At 44.6% G+C, this 14,123-nt stretch overlaps 1 protein-coding gene across 2 annotated transcripts in view; it reads left to right on the top strand.

Annotated features, from left to right (window-relative positions):
* TPD52L1 (TPD52 like 1) overlaps positions 1 to 13,308 on the top strand; it is a gene marked incomplete at both ends in the record, with an annotated part of 59,820 nt that extends 46,512 nt beyond the window's left edge. For both annotated transcript variants that reach the window (XM_082305941.1, XM_082305942.1), the window contains 3 exons: positions 2,191 to 2,229; positions 8,740 to 8,800; positions 13,177 to 13,308. In XM_082305941.1, the coding sequence (XP_082162067.1) occupies positions 2,191 to 2,229; positions 8,740 to 8,800; positions 13,177 to 13,308 (232 nt within the window). The remainder of the gene's footprint in view (positions 1 to 2,190; positions 2,230 to 8,739; positions 8,801 to 13,176) is intronic.
* Positions 13,309 to 14,123: the final 815 nt, after the last annotated feature.

Below are 14,123 nucleotides of genomic sequence, written 5' to 3'. Positions count from 1 at the left end.
TATAAAACAATTTTATGTGTGCTGAAAGATTCTATAAGCAGTCTGGCTTTACGTCAGTTCACCCAGCAGAGGGGTTGAACAGCCCTGAATCCCCTACAGTCCCTCTGGCCTTGTAGCATTGCCAATGCATGGGACAGCTCAACAGTTTTTCTGTTCAGCTCAGTAATCCAACATGGACTCTTACTTCACTGAGAAAACTTAAAAATGGGGCATAGATTGACCTTCCTGTCTCACACTGACGTGAAATCAAAATGTCGTGTTCAGCAGCCTTTGTCAGGAAGGATCTCTGTTCTCTGCACTGATCACTGTCACAGACGTGTGTCTTTAAAAATGCTTAGTGTTTTAGTCTTCTAGGAAAAAAAGATGTTGTCCCTGTTCCTATAACTGGCATCCTTACCTCTTTAGAGAAATTAAAAGATGAACTCAGTGAAACATGCGCTTAGTATTCAGATTGTCTGTCACATGCCATCTCTCAGCTGTGCAAATTTAATTTGGCACAATGTAATCTTCTTACTTAAACCTTCACATTTGGAATGTTTTGCTATTAGAAGAGGAGCAGCCTATGCTGAAATACTTCCAAATTCTTATTTTTGCCTATTTGTCATGTGTTACAGGACTAAAATGGCAAGCATGCTTGTTTAATTTAACTAGGATTGTTAAAGATTTGCTGCACTTGTGAAATGTTTGGGCTAATCTTTCATAAGTCTGAAAAATGATGTGAAAAATTGAACATGAAACATTTGCACTGTCTGCTGTCAGTTCTTGTCTATCTGAGCTTAGCAGAAGCCTTAAAATATACACAACAGCAAACAGTTTGTATAAAATCTCTCTGTCCCACCTGCTTGCCAAATAGCTCTTTCCTCCTGCCCCCTGCCCCCATTTCTGAACCTTTAATCTGGAAAAAAAAAAAAAAAAATCTTTTGTGTGTATATGGACATAGTGCTGCTCTGAATTTGTATAGTTTAGAACAAACACGTGCTGTTTATATGAGAGCTTTCATTTTTTTAATGCTATAATCATGCTACAATCATTGCCAAATGTTGGTGTCCCTTAAAGTAAAGCTCTCGCTGTTCTCAATCAGAGCAGGCTGCAGCTGTCAGTCAACACTGAAAGCAGCCATGCAGGAATTTTTGAAACAATACATAGTCTTGCAGTGCACAATTGACTTACAATGTTGAGATCTAAATGTACTTATGGGCAGTTCTTACATTTCAAATAAAGACTCATATTCAGAACAGGCTCAATGCTTCCCAGCAGCAGGGAACAGGTGATGATATGATCGCAGAGTTGGCTTTGGTGGCTCAGGTGGGAGAACGTGGCTAATGTAAGTCAAAGCGGTTAGGGTGAGTGGCCATCTGGAGGGTTGAAGGCGTGCAAGGGGATTTGAGGATCTTTGAGTCATGCAGAGGCTCCATCCTCCGCTTGCCAGCCTTCCGATATTCTTGCTGCTGGGAAGTCTGCGGAGGGAAGTGTGGCAAGGAAAGCTGGACGAGAGCTGTGGAAAACAGCTTTCTATCCTTGTTAGTGTTCAAGTGTGAAGGAGGAGGTGAAATGTCCCAGAGAGATGGGGACAGCAACTGCTGCAGCTGAGAGAGCTGTGCCTCTGGTTGAAGAAACCTGTTGTTTAGGTAGCCCGTTGTGCAGGAGCCTGTACAAATTGGGGGCCAGCACTGGCTGTTTGGCCTGTGTACGTTGTACAACAAAGGCAGGCGATTGCCTGCTTACCTTCTGCCTTGAACCAGCTCTGCTTATGTGCACAGACCGGAGGTGTACTGTGCTGCCCAGCACAGAGCCTATCGCCTGTCGCTGCGGAACACGGAGGCAGCTCTGTTCCTCTGTCTCATGTTGCACGTCTCTGTAGATAGCAGGGGTCTGCCTCATTTAAATGGATATTGCCAGGAACTGTTTTGCATCATTCTTCTGAGCCCTATTAAATTGCTGATCAGTTGATATGAGAATATAGTGGTAAGATCTTTAGTGCTGAAAGTGAGCTGGAATTCACAGGTGAGTTTGACAAGCTGTTGCGATCAGGAGAGGGAGAGTACCAGCGCTCATGTATGTGTATATATATTTTTTTTTTTCTTTTTTTCCTAAAGTTAATTTAAAAACACAAAAATTATATGTTATAATCATGTTGCAAACTGGATTTTACAGCTTTTTTTTTCCTTATCTTTTGCTTTCATCCCACAGTTACTCTATTCGCCATTCCATAAGCATGCCTGCGATGAGGTAATGTGCTACCTATATTCAGTTTGCTATGGTGATGTTCAACAGTGTAATGAGGGGGGATTTGCATACTTTGATCCTGATCCTGCAGTTCTTAGTTGGATGAATAGTCTGACTTCAATCAATTAAGTTTATTCATGTAGATAAGGGCTGCAGGACAGGCCATCTGTGGTTTTTTGCTTTTAATTGTATTAACTGTTTAATCTCTTGTACAAGCCTTTGAGTAAATGAAGCGGTTCTGAGATGTATTTGGGTAGTTGGCTGTTGTCAGGTTTGTATCACTGAATCTGAAATTCAGTAGTTTTGCTGTCTCTAGAACGTCACCCAAAGCCCATTAACGTCAGAGATGCTTTCCACTCCAGCAGGCTTTGGCTTGTGCTCCTATGGAGGGATTTTATATGAGTGCTTTCATATTTTAATGGCTATAATCATGCTTTACTTGACTGCAGCCAAATATTGATGTCTGTTCAAGTAAAGCTCTGACTGTTTTCAATAAAATTAGAATCCAGCTTTCTTTTTACCCCCTCAGTCTCTAAATATATGAATATCCCCACTGCCTGCCAAGCATGTGGGGACAACAGATCTCCTAACTATATGATGGATGCTAATTCATTCAACTTCAGCAAGTGTATAGTTCAAGGCAAGGATTCACCAGTGTGACCTATGGGTCAAATGTATGTCATTAAACTCAGTTTCTCTCTCCTTTTGACCCTTCTTGCCCCATGAAGAGTCTGTCACCTATTTAACAGAAACCAAATCTGCATTATTTTTCCAACTGGCTTTCATTTGTCCTTTCCTTAAATTAGAATCACAGAATACCAGGTTGGAAGGGGCCTCGAGGATCATCTGGTCCCACCTTTCTAGCACAATCTAGACGAGATGGTCCAGCACCATGTCCAGCTGAGTCTTAAACGTGTTCAGCGTAGCGGAGTCAACCACTTCCCTGGGGAGATTATTCCAATGATTGACTGTTCTCATTGCGGAAAATTTACCTCTCGTGTCCAATCAGAATCTCCCTGGGAGTAACTTGTACCCGTTCCCCCTTGTCCTCACCATGTGACTCCTTGTCAAAAGGGAGTCTCCATCTTCTTTGTAGCTCCCCCTTAAGTACTGGTACATGGTGATGAGATCACCTCTAAGCTTCCTTTTCTCAGGGCTGAACAAACCCAGCTCTCTCAGCCTATCCTCATACGGCAGGCTTCCCAGACCCTTGATCATATTGGTGGCCCTTCTCTGGACCCCCTCCAGCCTGTCCACATCTTTTTTTATATAACGGGGATCAGAACTGTACACAGTATTCCAGCTGTGGCCTGACAAGCGCTGAGTAGAGAGGGATAATGACTTCTTTATCTCTGCTGATGATGCCCTTTTTGATGCAACCCAGGATCCTGTTGGCCTTCTTGGCCGCAGCAGCACACTGGTCACCTGTGTTGAGCTTCCTGTCCACCAGGACCCCCAGGTCCCTTCCCACGGAGCTGCTCTCTAGCCAGGTGGATCCCAGTCTGAGCTGCACTCCTGGATTATGTTTTCCCAGGTGCAAGACCTTACATTTGTCTTTGTTAAACTTCATAAGGTTCTTGTTAGCCCACTCTTCCAGCCTATCCAGATCTTCCTGCAGGGTGGCTCTCCCTTCCAGAGTGTCTACTTCCCCATTCAAGTTGGTGTCATCTGCGAACTTTATCAGGCCACACTTGATCCCGTTATCCAGATCGCTTATGAAGATATTGAATAGCGTTGGGCCCAATATCGATTCCTGGGGAACCCAACTTGTGTTGGGTTGCCAGTTTGAAAAAGAGCCATTTACCACCACCCTTTGGGTGCGGCCCGTCAGCCAATTCCTCACCGACTGCACAGACCACTTGTCCAGGCCATAACGCATCAGCTTCTCCAGGAGGAGGCCGTGGGGAACCATATCGAAGGCCTTGGAGAAGTCCAAGTAGACAACGTCGACCGCTCGCCCCATGTCAACTGAGCAGGTCACTTTATCATAGAAGGCCACCAGATTTGTCAGGCACGATCTGCCTTTTGTGAAGCCATGTTGGCTTTTCCCAGTCACGTGCTTCATTTGACTCGTGATGGCCCCCAGGAGGATCCATTCCATGACTTTCCCGGGGATTGAAGTAAGACTGATGGGCCTATAATTACCCGGATCCTCCCTTGAGTCCTTCTTGTAGATAGGGCTAACATTTGCCTTCCTCCAGTCCTCTGGGACATCCCCCGATCTCCACGACTTCTCGAAGATTATAGAGAGCGGCCCCGCAATGACATCAGCCAGCTCTCTCAACACCCTCGGGTGGATGGCGTCAGGGCCCATCAGTTTGTAGGGGTCAAGCTCCTGTAATAATTCACATACTAACTCGTTCACTGATGGTGGGTCTATGTTTGGATCCTCACGGATTTTTGTTCCCAACGCCTGGGATCCAACAGTGTTGGTAAAGACAGAGGTGAAGAAGGCATTGAGAACCTCTGCCTTTTCAGCATTGTTGGTGACTGATTCACCTCTACTGTTTAACAGTGGGCCTATGTTTTCCTTCTGTTTCTGCTTGCAACTTACATACCGGAAGAAATGTTTCTTGTTATTTTTGACGTCTCTGGCCAGTTCCAATTCAAGTTGAGCTTTTGCCTTTCTAACTGCATCTCTGTACACTCTGGCAATGCCCTTGTAGTTCTCAGTGGACAATCTTCCACTTCTCCATCTGTGGTATGCATTTCTCTTGGTTTTCAGCAGACCCAGGAGCTCATGGTTGAGCCAAGGGGGCCTCTTGCTCTGCTTACTTCCCTTTCTTTTATAGGGGATAAACTGGTTTTGTGCTTTCAAGAGAGCATTCTTGAAGAACTCCCAGCACTCACTGGCTCCTTTATCCTTCATGGAAGCTTCCCACAGAATCCCTCCCAACTGAGCTCTGAGCGAGCTGAAGTTTGCTCTTCTAAAATCTAGAACCCTTGTCTTGGTGCTAACCTCCAGCGTGCTCAGCTGGATCCTGAACTCCACAATAGGGGAGCCAAGGTTGTTACTGAGATATTACAAAGCAGGTTTTCTTGGTTTGTGAATAGTAGGTTCAGTAGTGCCTCCTTCCTGGTTGGCACATCTAACATTTGTAAGAGGAAACAGTCCTCTACGCATTCCAGGAACTTGATGGATGACATGCGAGCTGCTGTATTGTTCTTCCAGCAAATGTCTGGGTAGTTGAAGTCACCCATGAGAACCAGGTTCTGTTGACCAGAAGCTTGCTTTAGTGTCCCAAATACTGCTTCAGCGGCTTTATCGTCGTGGTTTGGGGGGCGGTAGCAGATGCCCACTGTAAGGTCCTGCTTGGAAACGACCCCTCTGATTTTAACCCAGAGGCATTCAATAGAGCACTCACAATCACCGTAGTTGACTTCGATACATTCAAGGTTTTCCTTAATATAGAGTGCGACTCCTCCACCTCTTTTTCCCTGCCTGTCTTTGCGAAACAGCCTATAACCATCCATCACAATTCCCTAGTCATGTGAGTTATCCCACCATGTCTCAGTTACTCCTATGATACCATAACTTTCTGACTGGGCATGGAGCTCCAGTTCCTCCTGTTTGTTTCCCAGACTGTGTGCATTTGTATACGTACACTTGAGGTGGTTGCTCCTCTGGTACACGTCTTGGGAGACAGCTAAGGAACACCCATCGCCGCTCTGGTTGGCCTGACTTACTCCCCAGTTGGATGTGGTGGCATAAGCATTTGTGTTTTGGACCCCACCCGCCAAGTCCTTCAGTTTAAAGCCTGCCTCACCAAGTTAGCCAGCCTGTTGCTGAAGATTGCTTTGCCCCTTCTAGACAGGTGGATTCCATCCCTCCCTAGCATGTTACGGTCATCGAAGAATGCCTCATTGTCGTAAAAGCCAAAACCCTCACGATGGCACCGGCCACGTAGCCAGGAGTTGATATGCATTATGCGCCTATTTCTGGCTACCCGCTTCCCTCGAACTGGCAAAATGGAGGAAAAGATAACCTGGGCACCAATGTTTTTCACTTGCACCCCCAGGGCTTGAAAGTCTTCCTTGATTTTACCCAGGTTTCGGCTTTCAGTGTCGTTCATGCCTACATGAAATAGTCCATTATCTTGATGAGTTGTGGCACCCTCTTGGCCACGTCTCAAGCCTTAGCTCCTGGAAGGCAGCATACCTCTCATGACTCCCTGTCAGGTTGGCAGATGGGTGCCTCAATACCCTTCAACAGAGAGTCACCCACTACAAGTACTCGTCATTTCGTTTTACGGTGTCCACTGTGCGTTGCTGGTACAGTTTCCCCTTGCAGGGGGCTTTGCAGGCCTTGATCATGGGTGTCCTCAGCTGTTAAGGCTTCATATCTGGTTTTGATTTTGATGGTGGAGGGTGCAGGTTGATGTGGAGCCCTGCTTTTGTGAGTCACCAGGGTCCAAGGTGCCTCATTCTCAGTGGTGTCTGCCACAGGAACATGGCTCTGAAGCCGCCTATCTATCTCTGTCTCGGCTCCTCTAATATTGTGCAGCCTTTTGACTGTTTCCTGCAGTTCGGCCACCTGACATAAATTAGAGTCACTTTGACTTAGCCTGATGAGCGATATGATGTAAATGTGTTTGCAGAAATAAATGCCGTCATCGTGCTCCTGCTAAGTTCCCAGAACGTGCAAAGAGGATTAACTGGAATGCTAAAGTTATAGCAGCCATTGGCTTCATCACTTTGCAAAATGAAGTGCAGGCTCCTGCACGTGTTTGCCTTTCCCCATGGATGATACAGAGACATGGGCACCTGCCAGGGTAAAGTGGTTCTGCCTCAGTGTTCTGCTGTGAGGGTACCCCCCATTATGGTTAAAGATCACTTTTATGGTTTTTTTCATGTAGGAACAAATGGATGTAGTGGGTTTAGTACATCCTACTGGCCACGTTGTTAGGAGGTACCCTGTGCTTTCAGTGGCAGTAGTTTCTATAACCTTTCTGGGTATGCCACAATAGACAGGTGAAAAAAAAAGCTGAAGAAGTAAACACTTGGTTAAGTAACTGCTTCATTATACTGCACTGGGCTTAGAGAGATCCTATCACCTCTTTGTTTCTTGTGGTAAAGAAAGTATACAAGGAACCCTGCTGGACAACAGTTTCTGAGCTGCAGAGTCTTCACTACTAATGAAGCACAAAGTATGCTGTAATTGAGCTCTCAGTTGTCAAGCAAGGAGCAGAGAGCCAGAAGAAGGTCGCCTTTACCCACTGTAGATTTGCCCAAGTCCTTTGTGGTGGCTAAACTGCTGGAGGAGGAGACAACCTTCTGTACTGACTCCAGCATGCCTGCTTCAGGACATTTAAAAGACGGGTAGACGTGGTGCTTAGGGACATGGTTTAGTGGTGGACTTGGCAGTGCTAGGTTAACGGTTGGACTCAATGATCTTAAGGGTCTTTTCCAACCTTAACGATTCTATGGTTCTATTCTGGCATGTCTTCCTACACGGGACAGGGATTATCAGCAGTAGGGAAGCTGCTGCGAAAAGGGGAGAAGAGACATCCAGCTAAGCAACTGAGGGGCAACTTGAGTACAGATCTCTGTGGGGATCCATACTCTCACTTTAAAACAGCATATGCATTATATTCATAATATTACATGGCAGGTGTTAGTTGTGGTCAGTATGCTCTGTTTGCAGGAAAAAATGTAAAAAATTGAATGCATTCAAAATGAGGGAGAAGCTATGTTTCAAGTTTTGGAGAAAGAAAGAAAGAACAAGGTTGTCAGGCAAGCCAGCAAACCAAGTGTTTGATTTAAGAAGGAAAATCACAGCTGTTGCCTTTTTGGTTTTTTTTTGTTTGTTTTTGGTTTTTTTTTAATTCTTTTAAGATACGTTCAACTCATAGTTTTCCCAAAACCAGTGTTGTTTTCTGTTCTATGGGGAGTGAAAGGCAGAGAAAAGCTTAGCTTTGTTAGAGGGGCACCCTAGGAACACAGTCTCCCTAAAGTCTTTGCCTTTGAAAGCACCAGGATACACCTGCAGTCACAAAAATCATGGAGTGGGGGGTCAGGATTCCTCAAAGGCACTTGGGACCCACTTCCTATGTAGTTCTAATCTCCTTCATCCTAGCCGCAGGACATTAAACTGTCATCTTTTTAATTATGTAGATTATGAACTTGCTCATCAGCTGAAAAAAAAAACGTTAATTTCTTTACAGCAACACCACAAATGGATGAAACCACAGAAATGCAGCACTACAGCCAGCGTTCACTGGTTGTTCTGAGAACACAGTAAATGTATCAGTCGTTGCTTAGTTCCAATTACTAGGCGGGTTCTGCTTTTGCAAATTTGTAGCTAAAAAATACTCATCCGATGGCCGTAATTAGATTTGACTGACAGAGCACAAGTGACTCTTCATACCCTGTCAGTCTGTAGCCCTGTGCTGCCCGCCAGCCTGCGTTCTGGCCTGGCATTGTTGCCTGGTAAGAACGGATCAAATTGTGGAGTTACCCCATTACGTTTGCAACTGACTCTTCATCTTTCCTTCAATTTTCTTTTTCTCCTAGGAATTCTCCAACTTTCAAATCGTTTGAGGAGAAGGTTGAGACCACTGTCACAAGCCTTAAGGTAAAAGAGACAGAGTTACGTAGCTGTGCATGTTAAAGTGTGACAGCGTAGTTGTCCCTATCCTTTGTACAGGAGACCGATTGAATTTGCTGTTCCATCAAGAATTTCATAGAACTGCAAGAGCACTAATGGAAAACAAAGGCAATATGCAAAGAAATAGTCTTTCTCTGCTTTGTTACTAAGAAATTATTTCCGTTGTCTGGCAGAGTAAAGAAGTGGTCTCAGAAATGCCAAAAATACGACCATACTAAAAGGGAAAGCAGAGACATCTCCTAAGGTGTGACCACGGTTGGTTATGCTGCGCAAGGCAGAGCCATGTGCAGATGCAAGGTCAGCTTTTGAAAGCGGTGCGGCCTCGTGAGCTTTGCGCTGTGCCCTGCCAGACAGACACAGCCACGTGCTGGCAGGGTGAACCTCCATCCCTCAGCTCCACTCCTTGCAATACTGGAGATGTGCTCACCCAGTGCCCCCTGCTCAGCTGGTGGGAGCGGTCGTGTAACTCGGGTGTGATTCACACTACCTGGGTGGCTCTTAGCACTGAACTCATCGTTCTTTAATGCAGGTGTGTTTCCTCTCAAATTTCAAAACTATATTGACACATTTGCTGTGGGACAGGAAGATCTGATGGCAAAGTTACCAGTTATCACTAACAGCGCTTGTTAAGGCCCTTATTCATCAGGACAGAGCATGGCAAATTTGCAGTGAGCTAGTCTTTGCTGCATGGTAAGGCACATTCGAGGGGGGACAAGAGGATTTGTCTCGTAATGGTTCTTATTCATCAGATAAAGTCAAGTGTGCTCATAAAATGGCATTTTGCTTTGCTGCAATAGAAAGATTCCAACACATTCCACGTACCATCTGGCAGGGGACAAGGGACAAACTGATCACCCCTCATTTTAGGGGGAACTGAAAATACTAGATTCATGTCATAGGGTGTTACAACTGGTAAAGCATTAAAAAGGCAAGAAAGTGGCCTTCCACTTGGGACAGAAGGACATTCTTTCATACAGAAAATGCAAATTACAGCTAGAACTGAAGCAGCAAGTGCACAGGGAAGGTCTATCTTTTCCACGCCGCTGTGAAATCGTACAGCACAAAATTTTCCAGTCAGTGTCTGAGGAAAGTAAGCAGCAGAGAGCTTGATTTATTTTTATGTTTCTAAATAAGCATGTGCATCAAAGAACGCAGAGTTGCTCTATCATTTTTCAGATTTTGAGTGTTGACATTTATTTAGTGATAGGCTGTTCTGACAACTTTAAGTCATGATAGTGTAGGGTAATGTCATCCCCATTGCACCGTGTCAGAGAAGGAAACATCATCTCAGCTTCACAGGGGGGAGACAGCATCCCAGCAAAGACTAGGAGCATCCCAAGGAGCTAGAACAGAACACAGACCTCCAGAGCCCCAGCTCAGTGCCTGTATGCACTTTCCTATTCATTCGTTTCACCTTAGCTGCAAATGCTTTTCATACTCAGCATCGCTGTAGGAGAAATCATTCATGCAGTGGGGTGCATCAGCTTGGAAGCTCTGAATTCCTGTCTGTTGCAGTCAAGTGTATCGCTTGCTTATCCCTTTGTGCTCCTTCTACCCAGAAGGGTAGATAAGGGATAAGGGATGCGGCTCATTGGAACACCTGAGGTCTGAAATGGATTTTTTTTTTTTCCATTTTTCACCACTCACCAGAAGTGCAGCACTTTTTGTACCCATTTAGTCACTAAACCTGCTCTCAGGGCTTTCAGTAGTAATTTTAGCTCCCAAGTTTGCTTCTAGGTTACTCTAGACTCCACAAATCCATTCCTCCTACACTTAGGCCAACGTGCAAGAGGGACAGCTTAAAGCCTTTTGCCTTGTTTTGAGCAAAGGACAAATGTGGGTGATGTCCTTTCTGCACCAAGGGAGGGGTGTCTGTTTCCAGTCGCCTCAGTGTGTCGTTCAGAAAAAGTCAATTCAAACTGCACAGCTCTGAAGACCATTTCTTTTCACAGTGATCTGCTTGAGGAGCCTGATCTTATTTTGCTGGTTAAGCAAAGGTGTTCTAGAGGAGACTATTTGTCATGCCAGCTCTTAGCCTATCGTCTTCAGAGTGCTCTTAGATCATCCTTTAAGGAATCTTTAATTAAGCAGGACAAAACAAAAAGTCTAAGGTCATCTTCCACATCCCATGAAATCTTCATTGTCCATCTTTACTGGCAAACCCACTGACATTTTCTGAAATATTTTCTTTCTGTATTCTCTCTTTCTTTCATTTCGTTTTGCAAATGGAGAAATGAAGCTGGAGTCACAGACCTCGGGTGCCACCAGTGTAGGCTGTGGACAACTGGGAATGTCTCAGCACTGTTCCTCCTTTTCCCTGCCTCTGTTCCAAGGCTTGCAAGATTAGGAAGACCGGAGGGGGGGGGGGGGGGGATGAAATCACAGGCTGTCCCTTCAATTCTAGGATCCTGTTGTGGTCTGAAAAAGTGGATAACTTCCCAGAGAGGCTTCTGAAAAAAGAAAACAACAGCAGTACTCTTATCGTCTTCCCCCACCCCCCATATTAGCTACAGATCTTCAGCGGTCCTACAATGTTCTGTAGTCAGCCAAAACGGATGTTCAGATTTCTTACATTTAGAAGTCAAATTTCAAATTAGATTTTATTTGCTCTTAGAGTTTGGACTGTGGGTTGCAGCTTTCTTAGGAGAGTGTGTTAGTTCAGCTTCCCCGGGAAATCAACAGGAACTGGCTGCCTCATTCTCTTCAACTTTTCTGAGAAATCAGAACATGGATGAATTAAATGTTTGCGTAAACACCGGGGTATTGGCCAGAGGCATTCAGTAAAGTGATTTACATCATTCTTGTTTTCGGATGGAAGAGTAGGCAGAAAAGCAAACAGAAAATGAAACTGCATTAATGTTTCTGATTTTGAGGCGTCCAAATTCAGATGCACCTTGTCTGAGTCATTTGAAATAGTGCAGGAATGGGCTACTTTCACCATCAGTCCGAATCAATGTTCTTTTGTGAAATTTAATTGGCAAATAGAAGTCATGAGTTTTGCCATGAAAAATTAATAGTATCTTGACTAGGCAGCGGCTGCCTTTTCACTGCAAGTTCTGGGCCTACCAACATTTAACAATACATGTATTTTGTGTTGCTGTTTGCAAAAATCAGTGAGGGACTGATACTTTCTGAAAGTCAGCACAACGCATTAGACTGAATACATATTTTTACCTCGAGATAGGAACTTTTAGTAACAGTGACTCAACCTGTCAGAGCAAGTATCGAGCCTGCTACTACATTATTTTATTGAACTTTCAACCTAGGCAAGCTCCTGTGCTAGCTGATGAAACAAAGGACTACATAACCCTTTGGAAACTTAGGACACAAAGTTCATTTAATTAAAATAATCTTCCTAGGCATTCAGTGGCTGACAGGCTGGAAAAATGCCAGCTTGTCTTTTAAGTCCTGCTGCAGTTCTAGGGTGGGGTAAAAAGTTTTGCCCTATTTTCAGGCTTGAATCAACTTTGACTGGGCCTAACCACTAGCCAAACCACAAAAGAACATTCTCTTACCAAGACAACCCAGTGAAAACAGCTTTGTCTCTTCGTCATTTAGTCTTGACCATTTCCAAATCTTTAGATAAAGCTGTGTCTTTGTTAGGAAAACTCTGTTTCAGAGATTTAGTCATATTGGTTTTTATTTTTAATACTTAACATTTACAAATTCAGCAAACTGAAGCATTTTGAAAGTAGATGACCTGTGAGCACATTGTCAGAGGTTTCATTAATGTAACGTGATTGCTCTTCCTCCCCCCTCCCCACACGAAAATGCTGTGGGCAGTTTTATATATCAGTATCTGGGTAGCTACAAGTACCTAAAGGGAGACGAGCTGCTGGCTTTGTTCTTTGGTTACTATATTCCTTCTAGTACAGTTTATGTATTTGGAGAGCAGCTGTGTTACCATTGCTGGCAGATGGGCCACTTTACTCAGGAAATGAACCAGTTCATTTTGATACCCATCTCTTATCCAGCCTGTGTAGAACTGGAAAAGACAGTGAAAACCAGCGTGAGCTACTCATTTAAAGAACTGCTCTAAGTCTGCTGGTAGGATCTAGGATCCTGCCTGGGATCTACTTAGGGACTGGTCCCTTTAAGCGTATGATAAATGCCACTGGCAGATTTTATGATTGCAGCCTAGAAGTTTAGAAATTGGGGGAGGGAAGGAGTTGCTTTATTTGACTGGTTTTTATAGCTTTTGTTCTAAGAAAAACCCAACCCCGCATGTTCTCTGCCTGCTTTGAACAGTTCCCAGCCCTCCATGGCCCTGGGTGGAATGCAAATGGGACTTGCTGCAGTGTGAGCAGAGGAACTTGCTCTTCTCTTTGTTTGCCTTGTTTCAGACCAAGGTTGGTGGGACAAGCCACACAGGGGGCAGTTTTGAAGAAGTTCTCAGCTCTACAGCCCATGCCAGCGCTCAGAGCTCTCTTGCTGGCACCCGGCTCCCTGAGAGCGAGGAAGAGCTTCAGTGTTAGACGGCAGGCCCTCCTCAGCCTCACATGCCTCTCTTCAGAGACTTGCCCAGCCAGCCAGTGATGTTTAGACCTCCCTCACCACCCAGCTTGTGCAACAAGGTTTCGTCAGCTTTGGAAAATTGCCTCCCTGGCCTTCTGCTGGAGAAATGTTTCCTCTCTCTATTTGTATTTTGGGTGGGCCATTTTATCATCAGGTACTTCGTACACCATAGAAACCACACGCAAGTCATTGACTTACAATGCTCTAAATTCTACATTAAGTGACCAAAATAGTTTTCATTTTCACGTAACTTCCCTCCAACAATCTCCCAGTCTCTGTTTCTTATTTCTCCTAGTTTACTGTTTTCTCTCAGTTGGTTTCCAACTCCCCTCTCAGTGCCACATCAGACAGATGGACCTAGAGCTGTGCAAAGATTTCTGCTGCCAGCGATAGTCCGTATACCAGCTGTCTACCAGCCATACCATGTGCCCTTTGCTCAGGAGTGTCTGCACATGATCTACTTCCTAACGGAATTAAATCACTTGTTGTCACAAAAAGTTTTTTCTCCTTCGCTGGTACAGTCTGGCATTGCCCTCCACCCATTAGTCAGGAGAGTTAAGGAGAAGAGACACACAGTTATTTATATAGAAACTGAACGGATCGCAGCTGCTGATTTAAGATGACCATTGCAGCTGGAAAAGCTTCAGTTTAAAAATATGTTCCATTGCTTGCTCTGTGGGGGTTGATAAATCTTGACAGTAGAAGGTAATTACAAAGGGAAGTAGAGCAGCGGGAACTTCTAAGAATTTTGCCTCAATATCTTCCCCTCAAAAAT

This window comes from Platalea leucorodia (genome assembly GCF_965183815.1).
Source record: "Platalea leucorodia genome assembly, chromosome: 3".
NCBI lineage: Eukaryota > Metazoa > Chordata > Aves > Pelecaniformes > Threskiornithidae > Platalea > Platalea leucorodia.
The sequence above is the reverse complement of the archived record's forward strand: the minus strand, read 5'-3'. Positions and strand labels throughout refer to the sequence as shown.